We start from the raw sequence: 20,364 nt of genomic DNA, 5'->3' as shown, positions 1-20,364 counted from the left end.
TTTATACATCTTATTGTCTCAAAATTATTGCATTTCTGCCTGCTATTCATTACAGAGCTACAGTGTGATTAGCAATCAAAACATTAAGTCCCCAATACATCAAGACTGATGTTTTTTACGCACGTCTCTTAATAAATCAGGTGAGGTGCAAAGTGATGTGCGGGTCTGTCTGCGCCTCATCGCAGATCTTACTCACTCTAGTCAAGGACAGGAGTAAGATCTGTAGTGCAAAGACCGCTGCCGCTTGTCAATAATATTACAAGCTGGGGTCGCCATACCCCCACGGTCAATTCCAACTGCACACACTTTGTTGGAGCGGAGCAAAAATGCCATTAAAACGCCAAAAGTTGCACAATTTTTGTACAACCTCACATTGTACAAAAGTTTTGCAATTTTATTCCAAGCTTTTACAGCAGCATTTTGGCATAGGCTTTGATGAATCGAGGCAGATATGTCTGCAAGAAGTGTTCTGCGCTCAGATTTTCCATCTTCTGTCATCCATGTTTTATTCATTGATGTTTTTAGTCATCAATAATAACAGATGGTGAGAAAGTGCACACAGAGTTTACTAGCTGCAAATATCTTGCTGGTGGATTATACATACATACAATTTTTGTTTAGAAAATATCACTAGTTGTTTTTAATAACTTTACATTATTAGTGGAGGGATTGTAAAAGCTCTGCCATGAAGATTTCATGTAAAGGGAACACATTCAATTCTGTTCACCATTTTCTCTCAAACCAATTGTGTCCACTGACCATATAGTTGTCATATGAAAGTAACATCAATAAATGGAGACATCTGGGCAATTTGGACCTGAGTACAAGTGCTGAGCTCTAAGGGGTACTTTGCACGTTGCGACGTCACTACTGCGATCTCGTCGGGGTCAAATCGAAAGTGACGCACATCCGGCGCCAGTAACGAAGTCGCAATGTGTAAAGCCTAGATGCGCCGATAAACGATCGTAAAAGCGTCGAAAATCGGTGATCTGTGTAGAATCGGTCATTTCCATACTTTCGCTGCAGCGACAGGTACGATGTTGCTCCTCGTTCCTGCGGCAGCACACATCGCTGTGTATGAAGCCCCAGGAGCGAGGAACTTCTCCTTACCTGCGTCCCGCCTGCAATGAGGAAAGAAGGAGGTGGGCGGGATGTTTACGTCCCGCTCATCTCCGCCCCTCCGCTTCTATTGGCCGCCTGCCGTGTGACGTCGCTGACGCCGCACGACCCACCCCCTTAGGAAGGAGGCGGGTCGCTGGCCAGATCGACATTGCAGGGCAGGTAAGTGCGTGTGAAGCTGCCGTAGCGATAATGTTCGCTATAGCAGCTATCACAAGAGATCGCATCTGCGACGGGGGCGGGGACTATCGCGCTCGGCATCGCTACAATCGGCTAGCGATGTCGCAGCGTGCAAAGTACCCCTAATTCTTAGGTTGGTTAACAATTACTGTGCAGCTGCAGGGTTTTTGCTTGATCTTAGTAAAACAGTCTGTATGGCGCCATTCACAGTGGCATTTTGGTACCTATAATTTGGTGCCCAGAAATACTAATGTGTCTCTAATGAAATAAAAAAATAAAAGAGTAGAACAAATTTCCCAAAGAATCAGTAGACTTGTAAGAGAATATTGAGCTTGAGTAAATGCGAGCATATAAATCGGACAAGTGCAATCTGATAAGAAGAAGAGATTACACTAGGACCAATGTTATTCAATGAGGCAGTGCGGATCTGTGTTGTTTTTCTCAGCTGTATTTAGCATTAGAAAAAAAATTGCAGAATGCTGCGATTTGATTCCAAAATCTGTACAGTGCAAGACAAAAAATCAGATGTCGATACGGACCATCAGTATAGCATCCGATTTTCACACATACTGTACATTACAATTCACTAAGATGGGAAACTGTAAATTGTCCTGTAAAAGATTAATAGTAGGGATGATCAAATACCTCAAATATTCGGCGTCGCGAATATTTGACGAATAAGTCGCCGCTATTCGGCCATTCGCGAATATTCGATGCGCAATGTAAGTCTGTCGGAAACCCGAATAACAACTATTCGGAACTATTCGGATTTCCCATAGACTTACATTGCGCATCGAATATTCGCATAGCGGGGAGCTATTCGTCGGATATTCGCGAAGCCGAATATTTGAGGTATTCGATCATCCCTAATTAATAGCTGCTTGGTAAGAAAATGGATTGTATAAGTAAAGCACAGGGATGACAAGTGAGAAAAATTCATCCCGCTTTTCTGGATGAGAATGAGACTGATATTTTTTTTTTTTTGTCTTTACACAGTTGTTTTATTGTAAATTTTAAATACGCTTTGCCGACACGATCCATTACAGACAGGCAAAAAGCATTACTGAGGATGAAGGTGTTGTGGATGAGTGCTTTCAAGGAAACATTTTATCAAGTCTTTAAGAGTGCTCTTCTGCAAGTTTCTCAGCCTTTGCTACTGCTTCTTCAATAGGTCCTACCATGTAGAAAGCCTGTTCAGGCAAGTTATCATATTCTCCTTGGAGGATCTGCTTGAAACCCTTGATGGTCTCTTTTAATGGAACCAGTTTGCCCATATGTCCGGTAAAGACTTCAGCAACCTGGAATGGCTGAGACAGGAAACGTTGGATCTTTCGGGCTCTGGCTACAGTAAGTTTGTCTTCTTCTGACAACTCATCCATACCCAAGATGGCAATGATATCCTGCAGGGACTTGTAGTCCTGCAAGATCTTCTGAACACCACGAGCTACATCATAGTGCTCCTGACCCACAATATTGGGGTCCATGATACGTGAGGTTGAATCCAAGGGATCCACAGCCGGGTAGATTCCAAGCTCGGCAATGGCACGCGACAATACTGTAGTAGCGTCCAAGTGAGAAAATGTGGTAGCAGGGGCAGGATCTGTCAAGTCATCAGCAGGTACATAGATAGCCTGTACAGAGGTAATAGATCCCTTCTTTGTGGTTGTAATTCTCTCCTGCATGGTACCCATGTCGGTGGCCAGGGTCGGTTGGTAACCCACAGCAGAGGGAATACGACCGAGTAAGGCAGATACCTCTGAACCAGCCTGAGTAAACCTGAAGATATTATCAATGAAAAGCAGCACATCTTGTCCTTCTTGATCTCTAAAGTATTCAGCAACAGTCAGACCGGTCAAAGCAACACGAGCTCTGGCACCTGGTGATTCATTCATCTGTCCGTATACCAGGGCTACCTTTGATGTTGTGTCCTTCAGGTTAATGACACCAGACTCAATCATTTCATGGTACAAGTCATTTCCTTCACGGGTGCGTTCTCCCACTCCTGCAAACACTGAGTAACCACCATGGGCTTTAGCCACATTGTTGATCAGCTCCATGATGAGCACAATTTTTCCCACACCAGCACCACCAAACAAACCGATTTTTCCTCCTTTAGCATAGGGGGCAAGGAGATCTACCACCTTGATTCCAGTAACCAGAATTTCCTGCTCCACACTCATTTCAACAAATTCTGGGGCTTCAGCATGGATGGCAGCGAACTGTTTGGTTGTAATAGGGCCTCTCTCATCAATGGGTTCACCGATGACATTCATGATCCTCCCAAGGGTCTCAGGACCAACAGGAATTCTGATTGGTGTGCCAGCATCAAGAACCTTTTGCCCTCTGACCAAACCTTCGGTACCATCCATAGCGATGGTACGGACAGTGTTCTCCCCCAAGTGCTGTGCCACTTCCAGAACCAGCCTGGTGTCCCTGCCCTGGACCTCCAGAGCATTCAAGATTGGCGGCAAGCCTTCATCAAACTGGACGTCCACCACGGCTCCGATAACAGCGACAATGCGGCCGGTTGCTGTGCCGGGCTTGGCAGCTGTAGCCTCGGCTGCATAGTCTCTCCGGGCGTGCAGCGCTGCAGGGCAACGTCTCAGCAGGGTTTGCCCGAGCTGGAGAGAGCTGGCGGCGGGCTTAAAGGCCTTCAGGGCCCCAGCGGTGCAGCGTCCGACAGCTCCTAACATGGCGGCGGCTGAAGGAGAGAGCACAGAGCAGAAGGAGCACTCAGCAGCTCTACCTCTGGGGGAGACTGATATTTTTATACGCTCATGTGACCCCATCCTAAGTTCACATTTCCTGTAGTCATCCATTGGAATGAATCCTGCATAGATTCATTGTGAAACTGATTTCTGTTGGGTCTGTTATTTTAACATTGGTGTCTATGGAGAACGGATTCGGTATCGGATTGCTATTTATCTTCTATTTGTAACAGATCCGGTAAGAAAACAACGCATCCGTTACAAATGCAAGTACAGCGGATGGCTAAGTGGCAATCTGTTAACATGTGGAGTCAATGGACAACTGATCCGTTAAAAGCAACATCCGTTATTTAATAACAGACAAAAAAAGTTATGTTTGTACAACTTTTTTTGCCGACGGATGTCTAATGGATCTGTGATAACAGATGACTACAGGACATGTGACCCCAGCCTAAGGGTACGTGCCCACGACGGCGGGTTCTGATCTGCAGGGCCGAAGGTTTCCTCCGCAGGAGAACACAGGAGACCGCAGCTGCCCATGCCCACGATCTGGTCTCAGGCAGTTGCAGTCCCTCTCTTCTGTTCTCCCGGCAGAGACTCCGCAGCAAACAATTGACATGCTGCGGCTCGGAAAGTCGCACCGCATGACAGTTTATGCTGCGGAAAACCAAGCAGAGTGAGCAGGAAATTTCTAGAAATCCCATCCACTGTGCTTGTACTGTACAACGCAGACTTTTGGGCGCAGCTGAAGCATGCTGCGTCCAAAACTCTGTGAAAACTCTGTGAAAACTGATTGTGGGCCCGCAGCCTAAGGCCCCTTTCAAATGTCCGTGTCTCCGGTACGAGACACGGGCACACATAGACCCATTAAAATCAATGGGTCTGCGCACACGTGCGTGTTTTGCTATGGACCGTGTGTACATGTGGAGCATACGTGTGTCTGTGTGCTCCACATGTAGACATGTCCATTTTTCTTCGGCATCATGGGTGTCACACGGCCCGCACACGGACCGCACGGATGTGATCCGTGTGACATGCACCGGTGAAAACACACGTGTTTGTAAAAAAAAAAATCTATTCTCACCTTCTCCAGCCCTGCTGTCTCTGCCGCTGCTGTCACTTGCTTCCGACCCCCGCTCATTATGCTCATTGAATATTCACTCCATTGCGGGCAGAAGCAGCAGCAGCGGGGAGTCGGCAGTACCGGAGACCAAAGATCAGCACCACGGACAGCAACGCCAGGGACAGGTGAGCAGAAAGTTCCCCTTCTCTGTGTGTTATCACGGATAACACACGGAAAACACACGCTGTGCCATAAAAACGGCACACGGAGGACAATACGCACCTTTGACACGTCCGTGAAAAACGTGCATGATTAGCCTAAGGCTGTATTTTACAATGCACCAGTGTTATTAGGGATATGTACGCATAATTGTCAACTTTTTGTGCTGGTCCACCAAGAGCATTCTCTATGCAAATTGCAAAACGTTTTATTTAACACACTTTTCTTTTACAGGCCTCACCCATTCCATGACCTATTACTCGCCCTAATGTTGGACAAACACTGGGGCTTTGTCTATTGACGGAGCAACACAGACAAGCAAAACTATTGCTAAGGCCCAGAAGGTTTGGGAGCTTTTTATGTCCCCTAGATTTGTTAACTCTTCTTGGAGTTAGGGAAGCCTCCCTTTTGCCTGGTAGCCTCCTAGACATTCTTGGAAAGTATGAAAGTTTTTTTCAGACCAACAGCATCTCTTAAAATGTCATGGTTAGGGTCTGTGCCCTTCATCTTTTACGACTCAAGCAATGGTTATCAAAGGAGGCTATGATTGCCGCAGGCAGCTTATTGACTTTGGAGGACATACAGTCCTTATGAGATTTAGTACATGCAAATGGTCTTTCCTTGGATACCGATTAAAAAAAAGCATTTACAGTTGGAAGACACCCTAGAGTTGATGTCTTCTTATGATGGATTCTGGAACGATGCTGTGTATAACAGAAGCTGGCAATGAGCAGACTTCAGTTGTCAGCAGGAGGCAGCAAGTACATTCCAAGTGCTCATCACAATCCAGAACCAAACATAACTCTGATAACATGGCGTGGGATGAATGGTTGGCAGCCAACATAGTCTGAACATCTGGATAACACATCATCATCAGGACTGGAGTATTCAGAAGACGCACAAACTCTTTGACATATAATTCCTATTTTTTTTACACTTTGTTACTCCCGAATGTGGGAACATATTACATATATCGGCACACATCATTCATGTTTCAGGAAAAAGATGACCTTCAGCTTCTACGTTCAAGTAAACATCTCATTTTTTTCCTGATGAATTAAACAATCTGTCAGTGGAATATAAAGCTGCAGTGTACAATGGATGCATCATATACAGATCCTCCAACTAAATGTCATTTTTCTAACATCCAAATAATGTAGCAGTAAGAGATACACTGATCTCACGAGCATTGAGGCTTCCATTCATAATAAATCAAGCACAGATAAAATGGATGCAAATAGGTTCCAACAACCCTTGATGGATCCCAGCAATCATAGCGTTTTACATTTTGCTATTTTTGTCATCATATTGTTGCAATTTCTGATGGAAAGTGAATCATTCAAATGTGAACCAAGACAAAGCTAGGCTACTTTCACACATCCGGTTTTTGCTCTGCGGCACAATACGGCACTCTGCAGAAAAACCGCAACCGTTTTTTTTGCCACCGGTTGCAGGTTTTTTTTTGCATAGACTTACATTAGTGCCGTATTGTGCCGCATGGGCTTGCGTTCGGTCCGGTTTTTGCCGCATGCGGCAGATTTAGCCGATGCCGCGGCCGGATGGAACGTTCCCTGGCACGTTTTTTGCTCTGGCAAAAAAAACGCATTGCGCCGCATCCGGCCGCAGCGGCGCATTTTTCAATGCATGCCTATGGACGCCGGATGCGGCGCGATGCGGAAAAAAAACGCATCCGGCCGCCGCATGCGGTTTCTTCCACTGCGCATGCTCAGTAGCATGCCGCAATCGGAAAAAAACGGACGGGCCGCATGTAAAAACTTATGCAAAGGATGCGGTGTTTTCGCTGCATCCGTTGCATAGGTTTCACAGCCGGATTGAGCCGCACTGCTCAAACTGGATGTGTGAAAGTAGCCTTAAAGAATGCTTCAGTACTACAAATTTCATTCCTTCTCCTCTGTCCTCAGCCCAGTGTCAATTTGGCCTTAAAGGGAACCTGTCAAGTGCAATATGCACATAATACCACGAGCAGTCCTGGGTGCATATTGCTAATCCCAGCCTAACCATCCCTGTATCTAGTAGCACAGACAAAGAGATCTTTAAAAAAAAAAGTATTTCTAAAGATCTTTTATCATATGCTAATGAGTGCAGGGACTAGTCGCAAGGGTGTGAGTTCCTGCACTCATTCCACCCTCTTAGAATGGGCCCACAGGGGCGTGCTAACATACTAGTAAATGCAGCATCACCAGCAGTGAGGTGCGTACCTGTGTCCACTGTGACCACTTATCTGAATGCCCTGCACTTCCGGTCATGCGCAGTATCAAGCCGGGTGTACACATCCCGGCTTCAGAGAGGTCTAGTGTGCATGACCGTAAGTGTCGGGACTTCTGATCAGCGGACAGAGGTACACATGTCACCGCTGGTGATGCGGCATTGAATAGCATGTTAGCATGCCCCTGTGGGTGTGCTTACATGCTAAGAGGGTGGAATGAGCGCAGGAACTAACGCCCTTGCGACTTGTCCCTGCACTCATTAGCATGTGATAAAAGATCTTTAGAAAAACTTTTTCTGAAGATCTCTTTATCTATGCTACTACATACAGGGACGGTTAGGCAGGGATTAGCAATATGTACACAGAACTGCTCGTGGTTCTGGGTGCATATTGCACCTGACAGGTTCCCTTTAAATAGTTCCTACACTTTTTTTTACCATAAATCAATAGTGCTAGTGAAGATAATAAACTTTGCAATAGATGCCTTTAGAAAAAAGGAATAAAGAAGTGCAGAAAATAGAAACTGCCAAGGCTTCTGGAGAATAGGGAAAACTGATAAAAATGCACTCTTTAAGACTAGAGTCACACTTGTGTGTGACTCGTGCGAGGATCGCATTGCAGTGCGTGGACCAGCTGGCGGCTCTCCTGACAGGGACATGTCAGCTTTATGTATTTCTATGTGGCTCACATGCTCCTGTCAGGAGAGTCGCCGGTCAGTCCAGGTGGTGCAATGAAATCCCAGCGCAAGTCACGCACAAGTGACTCCAGCCTTAACTGAAGACTTGAGATTTACTGATTACTAGGGACCAAATGCCAGACAGCCACTTTATTCTTAAGGTAGTAGTATAGCATCTGACAACTAGCCTGACTTTAATTATAACTATTGAACTCAAGCCTTGACCATAATTTTTGGGTTCTTAGAAAAACTGCAGACCCCTGAACTATTGAAAAAAATTGAAGTGCAACTTCCAAGAATGTTCCAGGAAGCATAGCTTGCACATAGCTTTCTGTGCATGACGCTAGGATGCTTTCTCATGAGACGAAGCCCTATTGGAAAAATTTTGCGTGGATTGGCAGTGTGCCAAAAGCTGGCAAAAGGTAAAGATACCTGACAGTAGTAAAGATATGCCCTTTTCCATCACTCACTGTGTTATTAGATTTTTAGAAAATAAATTTAGGTGAATAACTACTATTTTAGGCTCTATACCATGCATTTGCGTTGACTGCATTGTCATAATTTTTAACTTAAAATGCTGTTTGATTGGAATAAGAGGTGAATCTCATCACAATTCAAAGTAGTCTACAGTCCGTACCATAAATAGAGAACAGGCATGTATTCTGATCACTTCTCATATTAGGGCGTCTTGAAATTAAAAGATCTTGAAACCCTTAAGGAGGGTGAGCGTTGGTGCCTTGCGTTTGCTCACTGCTCTAGACGACTTCACGGTGACAAGTTTGGCTTGTGCCACAGAGGGAATCTCCTTGTAGCCCAGAGGGGATAAAGTGCTAAGAGTAGGCATTCCATGGCGGCCGGAGGGTGACGTAGAAGATATAGGAGGCAAGCCAAGTAGTGCCCTCTCCTCGGTGATGTAGAGTGGAGGTCTCAAAGATGCACATCTATCTGCTTCTCTCCTCACCTCCTGTATGGCATCAAAAAAGACTTGCTGCACCAACCGGAAATCTAGAGAGGCAGAGACTTCGCGAAATAGGCAGCCATGGCGGTTCGCCAGAGCTGAGCCATCTGCTATACTGACCTGTCTGAGAAAGCACACAGAAATACATCTTAGTTATCCATGATATCACAAAAGGCATTAAATAAAGATTATGACCAGTAAATCCTCCTTTTCATTTCTGCCAACACATATAATCCACCTGTTCTTCATTTTGGGGATTTTATAATGTTATGTCTGACTTGAATTCAGTTACTCAACAAAATGTTCAGAATATGAGTTATTATGAGCACACTGAAACGCAAACCGATCACCTGACTATTGAAAATCATTTACTCTTTGGTTGAGAAATGGTTCATGGTCATGACTAGAAGAACGCAAATGATCCTTTGAAAATTTAGTTTTTTGTTATTGGTATTAAAATTAAAGGGGTTGTACGGGATCTGTTACAAAATTGGACAGATATGCTACTATATTTTGGATGTGGTATTACAGCTCAGCCAATTGATAGAAAGGAGCAGAATTAGAAAACAGTTAAAAAAGTGAGGAAGAAGGTAGCCATGTTTTAAGCATGGCATGCTAATTCCTTGGTATCTGTTTATACTATACTTCCTATATTATGTAACTACTAGTGATGAGTGAACGCTCGGAACGAGCAGTTCAGACACTTGGACAGGCTTGACTCGAGTATAATGGAAGTCAATTGGATATTCGAGCATCTTTCCGGAAGATTTTCAGTAAAAATGCTTGAGTTCCCCATTGACTTCCATTATACTCGGGTACTTGAGTCGAGCCCATCTGAGTATCCGACTGCCTTCTATCACGTTCCAAGCACCCGAGCATGGTAGTGCTCACTCATCACTAGTAAGTATAAATGACATCACAGTTTAGTAGGCCCCTCATTAGATCCAAATGAATGATTGAACAATTAGTATGGAAAGATCACTGAAAATATTGGGGCCACATCAGCTTTTACAGTACCAAACAGTAATAATATATATTGTACAAAGGAATTTTCTAATTTCTAAATGCTGTGGAAGTAGGTGTAAAACTCAATACCTGTACTTCGTGAATATGAGAAAAGGAATCTCATAGGAAAGAATGGGAGAGAGCAGAGATCCTAGCTGGACAGGAGGAGGCAGAAGAAAAAGAGAAAGATCATACAGTGATTTATTAAATAAAAACAAAGTGAACAGCACAAGATCTCATGCAATGCATTCTGGATAACCACTATTTGATATAATGCAACCTGAAAAATATTTCCAGGAATTAAATTAATTTTTAAATGAGCCTTACAATAGCAGGGGTGGCAATATACATACAGTGAGAAGCAGAAGGGTAACAATGTTTTAAACTTTTGCCTTCAGGCTCCATATCTCACTATCCACTACATCACTGAGCATGAGACTACCTTCATTTTATAGGCAATAATTTTGGCTATCTCATACATAAATTTGACTTGCATATGATTAGTTACTCAGATTCTTGTCATGCCACTGCTTTGTTACTGTTTTGCTTTTGGTTTTGAAAAATCTTTTTTTTTATGTATACTACAAATTATAAACGGTTTTCACATTCCCTAATAGCTCAGTGGGATATTAGGTTGATTCCCAAGCAAAGGTAACTGGTTCAAATCGAGGAGCAGCCATGACAAAGATATCCCAAGAAAGCAAAAACATCATCCAGCTCATTAATTGTGGTCTCGTGGCCAAGAAAATTTCCAAACGGCATCATGTGAGTGCCGTGATAATTAGAAGAATATGAACTGAAGTCCGTCCATCCATTTAAAAGCCAAGAGGTGGACGTCCAGGCAAAATATCAGAATCAACAAGTTAACTCATCACAAGGTCTATCAGTTGTGGCACAAGAAACACGGCAGTAGAGATGGCTTGCATGCTTTGAAATAGTGTGTTCACAGACATTCTTACAAGCACTGCGCAACACAGGTTACACAAGTGTGGAATGGTGGCCCGAAAAAAAAGGTGAAGAAGCCTCGACTTCATCATAGGAAACATCAGCTCGAGTTTGCAAGAAGGTGTAAAAAGTGGACAGTAGAAGAGTCAATACACTTGGCTCTGATGGGTGCAAATGCGTCTGAAAGAAATAAGGGAAAAAAGGGGTTAGCGGATTTAGAAATTGAAGAAACTCTCAAGTTCGGTGGAGGAAGTCTGATGATATGGGGTTGTTTCATAGCCAAAAGTGTACTTGACCAGTCTAATGTTCGCTACTGGTGATGGTAAGGCAGCGAGCAGACGTGGACCCTCTGGACCACAGGGGGGCCCCGGGCTTACCCTTTAGTGGTAGGGGCTTGACTAAGCACCCGCCGCAAGGCAAACACTATGTGCCACTTCTAGGGCAATGACTGGAATTGTTGCAGCAGACCCCCTTGGCAGGGACAGACAGGTGAAAATTGGCGGAATCTAATGGTCAGACGGACAGAGTTTCTAGTACAGGCAGGTGTGAATTGGGTGGCTGGGGCAGACAGTATGGCTAGACTGGTCAGACAGACTCTCTAGTGAAGGCGAGTACGACCATGGCCAGAATAGACAGGCAAAGTCTCTGGTGAAGGCAGGTACACAATGAAAGAGGGATGCACAGTGAACAAGGGGACCTGACAACTAGTTAGCTTGGGAACAGACCACTATCAAACTAACCACATTGCTCAAGCACCACTCCTAGAGGGATACTGCATTAAGCACCCAGTGCCTCTCAGCAATGGCAGACGGGCCCTTTAAGGAAAGGGCAGGTGTGCGCACACACCCTAAGCATATACCCAGGGGATCTGTGCAGTGTGCACAGGCCCTGGGAGGAGGAAGTAGAAGAGATTCACGTGGAGGACCACGGAGAGGTCAGGCAGGGCAGTGCGGGACAGCCGCGGTGGTGAGTCAGCGTCCCTGCTGGGAGAAGGATGAATCATATGCTTAATAGTGGCAAGTCAAATTTATGTATGAGATAGCCAAGATTATTGTCTATAAAAGGAAGGTAGTCTCATGTTTGAAGCTGTAGTGGATGGTGTAATATGGAGCCTGAAAGTCAAAAGTTCCAAACATTGCTACCCTTTTGCTCCTTACTATATATTTAGACTGTGGCTACATGGAGACTTTCACTATGACACATGTCACACAGACAAGATCGGTGTGAGCTTCAGCTACATCAAAGTATAATGCATGTGGATGGGGTTCCACTGGATAGTTTTCAGTGAACCTGGAAACTATAGATCTATAAGTTTAACCTCTATTATGGAGAAAAGTTCTGAGAGTTTCCAAGCGCAATCTGGAGTTTATTAATAAGAAATTACCTCATTACCAAGTGTTAACATGGGTTTATGAGGGAATAGTCCTGTCAAATTAATCTCATAAACTTCTATGAAAAGATACATTCCAGATTAGGCCAGGGTAAGGGTGTAGATGTTATATGGTACCACATATAATGTTTGTAAATAAAATTAGAAAAATGGGACTAGTGGAAAATATGTGTAATTGGGTTAACAACTGGCTCAGTGATAGGAAACAAAGGGTGGTTATTACACTGATTGGGTCACAGTTGACAGTGGGTTACAACAAAGGTCAGTATTGGGCCCTCCTCTTTTTAACTTTTTTCTTATTAATGACCATATGGCATTCAGAGTATATTTTAAATATTGCATATAACTTGTGTCATGCTCAAAGTCTTAAGATGACTCATTATTTCTTCACCAATATCTTTTAGATCCCCTGCTTTGACTTTGTATATACAAAGTTACCTGTTCATATGACTTGTTATTCATGGAGATGACACATCACATCAGCAGGTGACCACCAACAAAGTTTGAGTGAGATTTCAAATTGTAGGAAGGAAAATGATCGTATAATTTCCTGTTATTTTCTTATCTGTATTGTCTGTATTGACACTGATAATATAGGTAATACCACTATATAATATTACACCTGATAACCCTCTGGTCATTTCTGTTTTAGTAAACAGTTTCAATCCCATTAAACAAAAATTATGAAAAATATTTTTTTTAACATTTATTGTACTGCTCCCGTTATTCCTCTGGAAGGTGGAATAAATTCACAACTTAATGTAACCTTTACAACGCTGGTCAATGCAGTATTTCCATATTCAGCACTGACGGTGTCAAAGTGACTGTTTTGACTCACACCCTGCTGGCAAAAGAAATGGTAGTACCTTGTTATTAATTTGTTCAAACATTTCCAGAAATAGTAACAGAATAACAGCACAATGTAGAGTACCAAGAACAGATGCTCCAATATTTATATTTGATGTGAAATACAAGTGTTTACTAAAATATAAATGACGGGAGAGCTTTCAGCTCCTGTAAGGAAAACCAAAAATATGAGCGAACACACCTGTTGGCATTAGTGCAATATGTAGGTGCACATTCATACTATGCCTTTAGCAGACAAAACCTAGGATAAAACAATGAGCGGATACCCTGCAGTAAGTGGATAAATAAATAGTAATAATCAGTGTAAATAATATAGTTTACTTAGTTGACACTATTTTGATCAAACAAGCATAAAAGCCATCCCACCACAACGAGGTGTACCCAATCATGATGGTCCCTAACTCTAGTATTTCACCTAAGTGCTGGCAGACTTTAATAGACGACAGCAGAGGAGGACCCAGGTCTGACTGTTTGCACACTGTGCGCACTACATGTATGTAGGAGACTGGACTGTGACCTACAAGCCCCTGTGGACGTTTTTGCTGTTAAAAGAAAGTGTGATGTGGACTGTATATGTGTATTAGCAGTAAAGGGGGCTTTATACGCAACGACATCGCTAACGAGATGTCGTTGGGGTCACGGAATTCGTGACGCACATCCGGCCTCGTTAGCGTCGTCGCTGCGTGTGAAACATATGAACGACCGCTAACGATTAAAATTAGTCACCTAATCATTGATCGTTGACACGTTGTTCTAATCCAAAATATCGTTGCTGTTGCAGGACGCAGCTTGTTCGTCGTTCCTGAGGCAGCACACATCGCTATGTGTGACACCCCAGGAACGAGGAACAGCTTACCTGCGTCCTCCGGCAACGAGGTGGTGTCACTTTCTTTCGGCTACTTCTCCGCCCCTCCGCTTCTATTGGACGGCTGCCGTGTGACGTCGCTGTGACGCCGCACAAACCGCCCCCTTAGAAAAGCGACGTCGCTAGGCAGGTAAGTCCGTGTGACGGGTCCGAGCGATGTTGTGCGCCACGGACAGTGAATTGCCCGTGACGCACAACCGACAGGGGCGGGTGCTTTCACCAGCGACATCGCTAGCGATGTCGCTGCGTGTAAGGCTGCTTTCACACCTCCGGTTTCTGCAATGCGGCACAATCCGGCACTTTGCAGGAAAATTGCAACCGTTTTTTTTTGCTGCCGGTTGCGATTTTCCTGCATAGACATTAATTAGTGCCGCATTGTGCCGCATGGCCTTGCGTTCCATCCGGTTTTTGCCGCATGCGGCAGATTTAGCCGCTACGGCGGCCGGATGGAACGTTGCCTGGCACGTTTTTTCGTGCAGCAAAAAAACCCACATCGCGCCGCATCCGACCGATGTGGCGCAGTTTTCAATGCATGCCTATAGCGGCCGGATGCGGCGCGATGCGGCAAAAACTACTTGAGGTCCCATCTTTTGTAGCCAGCTAGGGTAAAGCAGATGGCTGCAGCCTGAAAACCACAGCTGGCAGCTTCACCTTGGCTGGTGATCCAAAACAGAGGGCACCCCACGCTGTTATTTTACATTAAATAAATAATTTAAAACAAAAAACGTGGGGTCCCCCCCAAATTGCATCACCAGCCGAGGTAAAGCGGACAGCTGTGGTCTGGTATTCTCAGACTAGGGAGGTCCACTGTTATTGGACACTCCCCAGCCTAAAAATAGCAGGCCGCAGCCGCCCCAGAAGTGGCGCATCCATTAGACGTGCCAATCCTGGCGCTTCGCCCCAACTCATCCCGTTGCCCTGGTGCGTTGGCAAATGAGGTAATATATGGGGTTGATGCCAGATGTGTAATGTCACCTGGCATCAAGCCCTGGGGTTGGTGAGGTCAGGCGTCTATCAGATACCCGACATCACCAACCCAGTCAGTAAGAAATAAAAAATAGACAACAAAAAAAGTTGTATTTGAAAAAACACTCCCCAAAACATCCCCTCTTTCACCAATTTATTGAAAAGAACAATCAATTCCACATCCGGCGTAATCCAATAAGGGGGGGGGGGTCCCACGGCGATCCATACCATAGTCGCTGTCCCAGTCAATGAAGAACAGAATGTTCCCCATTGGCTGGGAGAGCAATGCAGTGACCTGAGCTAACATCAATAGCCCAGGTCACTGCATGGGATGCCGAGCGCTGCTGCCAGGAGGATAGATGAGATCATTACCTGCTGTGATCATCTCCTGCACTGCTGACGTCACCGCTGTCACTGCCTTCTATGCCCGCCGCGTTGTCAGCAGTATCGTGAGAGCCCGTGACGTCACCGCTAGTGACAGTCTCGGGCCGCTCGCGAGACGGGCATAGACAGCAGTGACCGTGGTGATGTCAGGAGGCAGGAGATCGTCACATCAGGTAATGATCTCTTCTCACCTCCTGACAGCAGCGATCGTCATCCCAGCGGCTGCCAGCACTGCAGGGTGTCAGTGTCTGCCTGCGCTGCCGTGTGACAGGCTGCTGACACTGCGGGCAGACACTGACACCCTGCAGTGCAGTGTCAGTGTCTGCCGGTGTCAGTGTCTGCCTGCGCTGCAGCGTGACAAGCTGCTGACACTGCGGGCACACACTGACACGCTGCAGTGCAGGCAGCCGCGAGGCTGGAGCGGGACACAGACTGCACGGGCACCTGGAGGTCGCATGGAAGTGCTTCTGTGCAGCGTCCAGGGAGTGTGACGTGTGTGTTTACTCTGCTCCGCTTCCTCTTCCTGGCATAATGACATCGCTTCCTGCAAAACCGCAGGCAGCGATGAGCATTACCGCAGGTAAATCGCGGCTATACCGGGGGTATACCGCACATCATTTGCTACCTGCAGTATACCCCCGGAATTTCGCGATTACATTACAGTGAATGGAGTGAAATTCCGGGGGTACCTGCGGAAAATAATGGACATGCTCATTTTCTCAAGAAATTTTCTCAAGAAATTCTTCTCAAGGAAATTTCTTGAGAAAAATCCGCAGTGTGCGCACAGCTATTTTTTTTTTTCACATAGGATTTGCTGGGAAATGTCTGCACAAAGATTGCAGACATTTCTCAAGAAATTTCCGCGGCAAATCCGCGGGTAAATCCGCGGGTAAAACGCACTAGTGCGCACATAGCCTTAAGGCTATGTGCCCACGCTGCGGAAAATGCGCGGATTTTGCAGTGGATTTCTCGCGAAAAAGCCGCGGATTTCCCGAAAATCTGCAGCTCAGGCACTTCCCAGCCATTTCTATGGCATTTTGGAAATGCTGTGCCCACGCTGCGGATTTTTCCGCAGCGGATTTCGTGCGGATTTTGATCCGGAAAAATCTGCAACATGTCAATTATTGTTGCGGATTTTCATCCGGATTTTGGCTTTAAAATTGGGGGGAAAAAAAAATAAAAAAAATACGCACCAAAATCCGCATCAAATCCGCGGTAAATCAGCGGCAAATCCGCACCTTTGAAATGGTGCGGATTTTGCGGGAAAGCTGCGGATTTTGATGCAGAAAAATCCGCAGCTACATTCTCCCGTGGACACCACTAGGTGTCACCGGTCTTGGGCTCCCTAGCTAGAAAGGGAAGCTTAGGTCTCAGGTATAGTGACAGGGCTGAGAGGGTTAATTAGAAGAAGGCAGCCCACAGTGACGGGGATAAAGTATGGAACATTTCAGTGACCAGAAAAATGCCCACAGGAAAAATGTCCACAGAATAAAGACCACAGCCATGAATGCCCACATGGAAAATTGCCCAAATGGACACAAAATAATTTTTTTAACAACAGTTTATTAAAGGTTTAGTTACATAAGAGTAGTAGTGAAGTGAAGAAAGCAGATGTAGCAGAGTGGAGAGTGGTGAGTTGCTGTGGGGGGACACTAGAGAGGAGAGCAACAAGAACTTGCAAAAGGAAACTGAGGCGACAGTGGTCACAGAGGCGGCAGGCTGGAGAAGACCTGAAGGGAGAAAGCGACGCAGAACCAAGTGAAGCCGGTGTTGCTCAGGTTTGGGGGACCCGGTGAAGCGAGGGTACTGCCCGGCTGAGGAGACAGCAGCTCTAGGAGCGAGTCTTGAATGGGGATCACCGTCTGTCGTAGTGGGCTGAGAACCCAGAGAAACATATTGACCCATGGGTTCGGGTGCCCTGGGAAGAAGGAGAACTAGCTTAACTTGCGGCCAGCAAACCATTCACAAGAAAGTGCCATCGCCAGTAGCCACCATGTTTGTGCCTCTGTAGTATGCAGAAGATAACACAAAGTGTACTGCCTGCTAGCTTTTGTCTGTTAATGGCCAGATTGTGAATGTGCACTCACATTTTGCACTAATACCAACAAGTGTGCCGGCCCATTTTTTCACTTTTGCTTTACTTTCTTGCCATCTGTTCATATAGCGGTATGCTGCCACCTTTTTGGGTAATGCATCTTGCATTTATAGCTTTCTACGGGCAGGTGCAAAACAGTCCGGCCTGAGTCCTGGTCTGCCCCTGTCTAATTGAGGCCTGCTGACACTTAACCCCTTCACGACCGGCCGATTTTTCGCTTTCCGTTTTTTTTTTCGCCATTCTTTTTCTAAGAGACGTAACTTTTTTACTTTTCAGTCAATATGGTCATGTGAGGGCTCATTTTTTGCGGACCGAGCTGTACTTTTCAATGAAACCATAGGTTTTACCATATAGTGTACTGGAAAATGGCAAAAAAATTCCAAATACAGAGGAATTGCAAAAAAAGTGCGATAGCACTATTGTTTTTGAGATATTTTATTCACTGTATTCACTGTATGGTAAAACTGATGTCTGGGTGTGATGCCTCAAGTCAGTGCGAGTTCGTAGACACCAAACATGTATAGGTTTACTTTTATATAAGGGGTTAAAAAAAATGTGGAAGTTTGTCTGAAAAAAGTGGCGCACGTTTTACGCCATATTCCGTGACCCGTAGTGTTCTCATTTTTCGGGATCTATGGCTCAGTGATGGCTTATTTTTTGAGACTCGAGCTGACGTTTTTAATGGTACCATTTTTGCGCAGATACTACGTTTTGATCGCCTGTTATTGCATTTTGCGCAAAAGTTGTGGCGACTAAAAAACGTCATTTTGGCGTTTCCAATTTTTTTGCCGCTACGCCGTTTACTGATCAGATTAATTGATTTTATATTTTGATAGATCGGGCGTTTCTGAACCTAATGTGTGTATATTTTTATTTTTTTTAACCCTTTAATTTTCAATGGGGCGAAAGGGGGGTGATTTGAAGTTTTATGTTTTTTTGTTTTTTTTTAATTTTGTAAAACTTTTTTTTTTACTTTTTTTTTTATTTTACTAGTCCCCCTAGGGGGCTATTGCGATCAGCAGTCCAATCGCTCTGCACTATTTGCTGATCACAGCTACACAGCTGTAAACAGCAGATACGTGCACTTTCTGCTTCCCTGGCCTCCGTGGAAAGCGAAAGTGAAAGTAGTTCATGTCTAGCACAGGAGTCATCACATGACCCTGTGCTACCATGACAACCATCGGAAGTCACGTGATCATGTCACGTGACTTCCGGTATCGGGCGGTAAGTAAAACTTTACCGCGATCGCGTTTATAATGGCGCTGTCACATATTGACAGCGCCATTACAGAGGTTAAACGGCACGAGCAGATAACGATTCTGCTTGTGCCTAGCAGGCACACATCTCAGCTGTGAAAATCAGCTGAGATGTGCGCCGATCGCAGCATGCTGCTGCCAGGAGACCGCGGGCAGTAACATTATGACCACTAGGACGTAATTTTACAGCCCGCGGTCGTTAAGGGGTTAAGGGTGCTTTACACGTTGCGACATCGCTACCGATATATCGTCGGGGTCACGTCATTAGTGACGCACATCCGGCGCCGGTAGCGACATCGCAGCGTGTGACACCAAGGAGCGACGATCAACGATCGCAAAATCGTTCAAAAACGGTGATAGTTGACACGGCGCTCCTTTCCTTAATATCGCTGCTGCCACAGATGTTGTTCGTCGTTTCTGCGGCATCACACATACCTATGTGTGACACCGCAAGAACGACGAACATCTCCTTCCCTGCGTCCACCGGCAATAAGGAAGGAAGGAGGGGGGCGGGATGTTACGTCCCGCTCATCTCCGCCCCTCCGCTTCTATTGGCCGGCCGCTTAGTGACGCCGCATTGACGTCACTATGGCGCCGAACGCATCTCCCCCTTGAGGGAGGGATTGTTCGGCGGTCACAGCGACGTCGCTGACAAGGTAAGTGCGTGTGACGCTGCCGTATCGATAATGTTTGCTACGGCAGCGATCACTAAATATCGCACGAACGATAGGGGCGGGTGCTATCGCGCTCGACATCGCTAGCAATCGCTAGCAATGTCGCAGTGTGTAAAGCACCCTTTAGAGAGGTGAGACACAAGAGATAGGACCGTCCTGATTGGGTTCACCTTGCGGGATGGCTTTTATGATTTTTTGATCAAAATAGTAATACCTAAAGGCCGCTTTACACGCTGCGACATCGCTAGCGATCACATCCGCCCCCATCGTGCGTGCGTCACAGGCAAATCACTGCCTGTGGCGAACATTATCACACGCACATACCTTCCTAACGACGTGGCTGTGGCTGGCGAACAAACTCTTTTTTAAGGGGGCGGTTGGTGCGGCGTCACAGCGACGTTACACAGCGGGCCACCAATAGAAGCGGAGGGGCGGAGAGCAGCCGCCTTTACATCACTCCCACTTTGTTGCCGGAGGACGCGGGAACGCTGTTCGTCGTTCCCGGGGTGTCACACGTAGCGATGTGTGCTGCCTCCCGAACGACGAACAACCTGCGTCCCAAATGAGCAACGATATTTAGGAAAGGAACGACATGTCAACAATCAACGATTTGTGCCGCTTTTTGGATTGTTAGCGGTCGCTCGTAGGTGTCACACTCAACGACGTCGCTAACGACGCCGGATGTGTGTCACGAATTCCGTGACCCCAGCAATATCTCGTTAGCGATGTCGTTGCGTGTAACGGGGCCTTAAGTTCCCTATGTTATT

The 20,364-nt window shown here is 45.6% G+C and overlaps 2 protein-coding genes across 2 annotated transcripts in view; both read right to left on the bottom strand.

Moving 5' to 3' along the window:
* Nucleotides 1-1,753: 1,753 nt before the first annotated feature.
* On the bottom strand, nucleotides 1,754-4,044 carry LOC142304041 (ATP synthase F(1) complex catalytic subunit beta, mitochondrial-like). The gene has a single exon (XM_075346022.1). The coding sequence runs from the start codon at nucleotides 3,990-3,992 to the stop codon at nucleotides 2,418-2,420; it is 1,575 nt and encodes a 524-aa protein (XP_075202137.1). The 5' UTR covers nucleotides 3,993-4,044; the 3' UTR covers nucleotides 1,754-2,417.
* A 3,838-nt stretch (nucleotides 4,045-7,882) lies between these two features.
* Nucleotides 7,883-20,364, bottom strand: part of RASL12 (RAS like family 12) — a 56,859-nt gene continuing 44,377 nt past the window's right edge. The window contains exon 6 of the mRNA XM_075346023.1: nucleotides 7,883-9,274. Coding sequence (XP_075202138.1) covers nucleotides 8,887-9,274 — 388 coding nt within the window. The 3' untranslated portion in view covers nucleotides 7,883-8,886. The remainder of the gene's footprint in view (nucleotides 9,275-20,364) is intronic.

This window comes from Anomaloglossus baeobatrachus, chromosome 4 (assembly GCF_048569485.1).
Source record: "Anomaloglossus baeobatrachus isolate aAnoBae1 chromosome 4, aAnoBae1.hap1, whole genome shotgun sequence".
In the NCBI taxonomy this organism is placed as follows: domain Eukaryota; kingdom Metazoa; phylum Chordata; class Amphibia; order Anura; family Aromobatidae; genus Anomaloglossus; species Anomaloglossus baeobatrachus.
This window is presented reverse-complemented; position numbering and strand designations above follow the sequence as displayed.

Bases quoted from the DNA above. Each gene is read 5' to 3' on its own strand.
- LOC142304041 (XM_075346022.1), bottom strand. From the start codon at position 3,992: ATGTTAGGAGCTGTCGGACGCTGCACCGCTGGGGCCCTGAAGGCCTTT.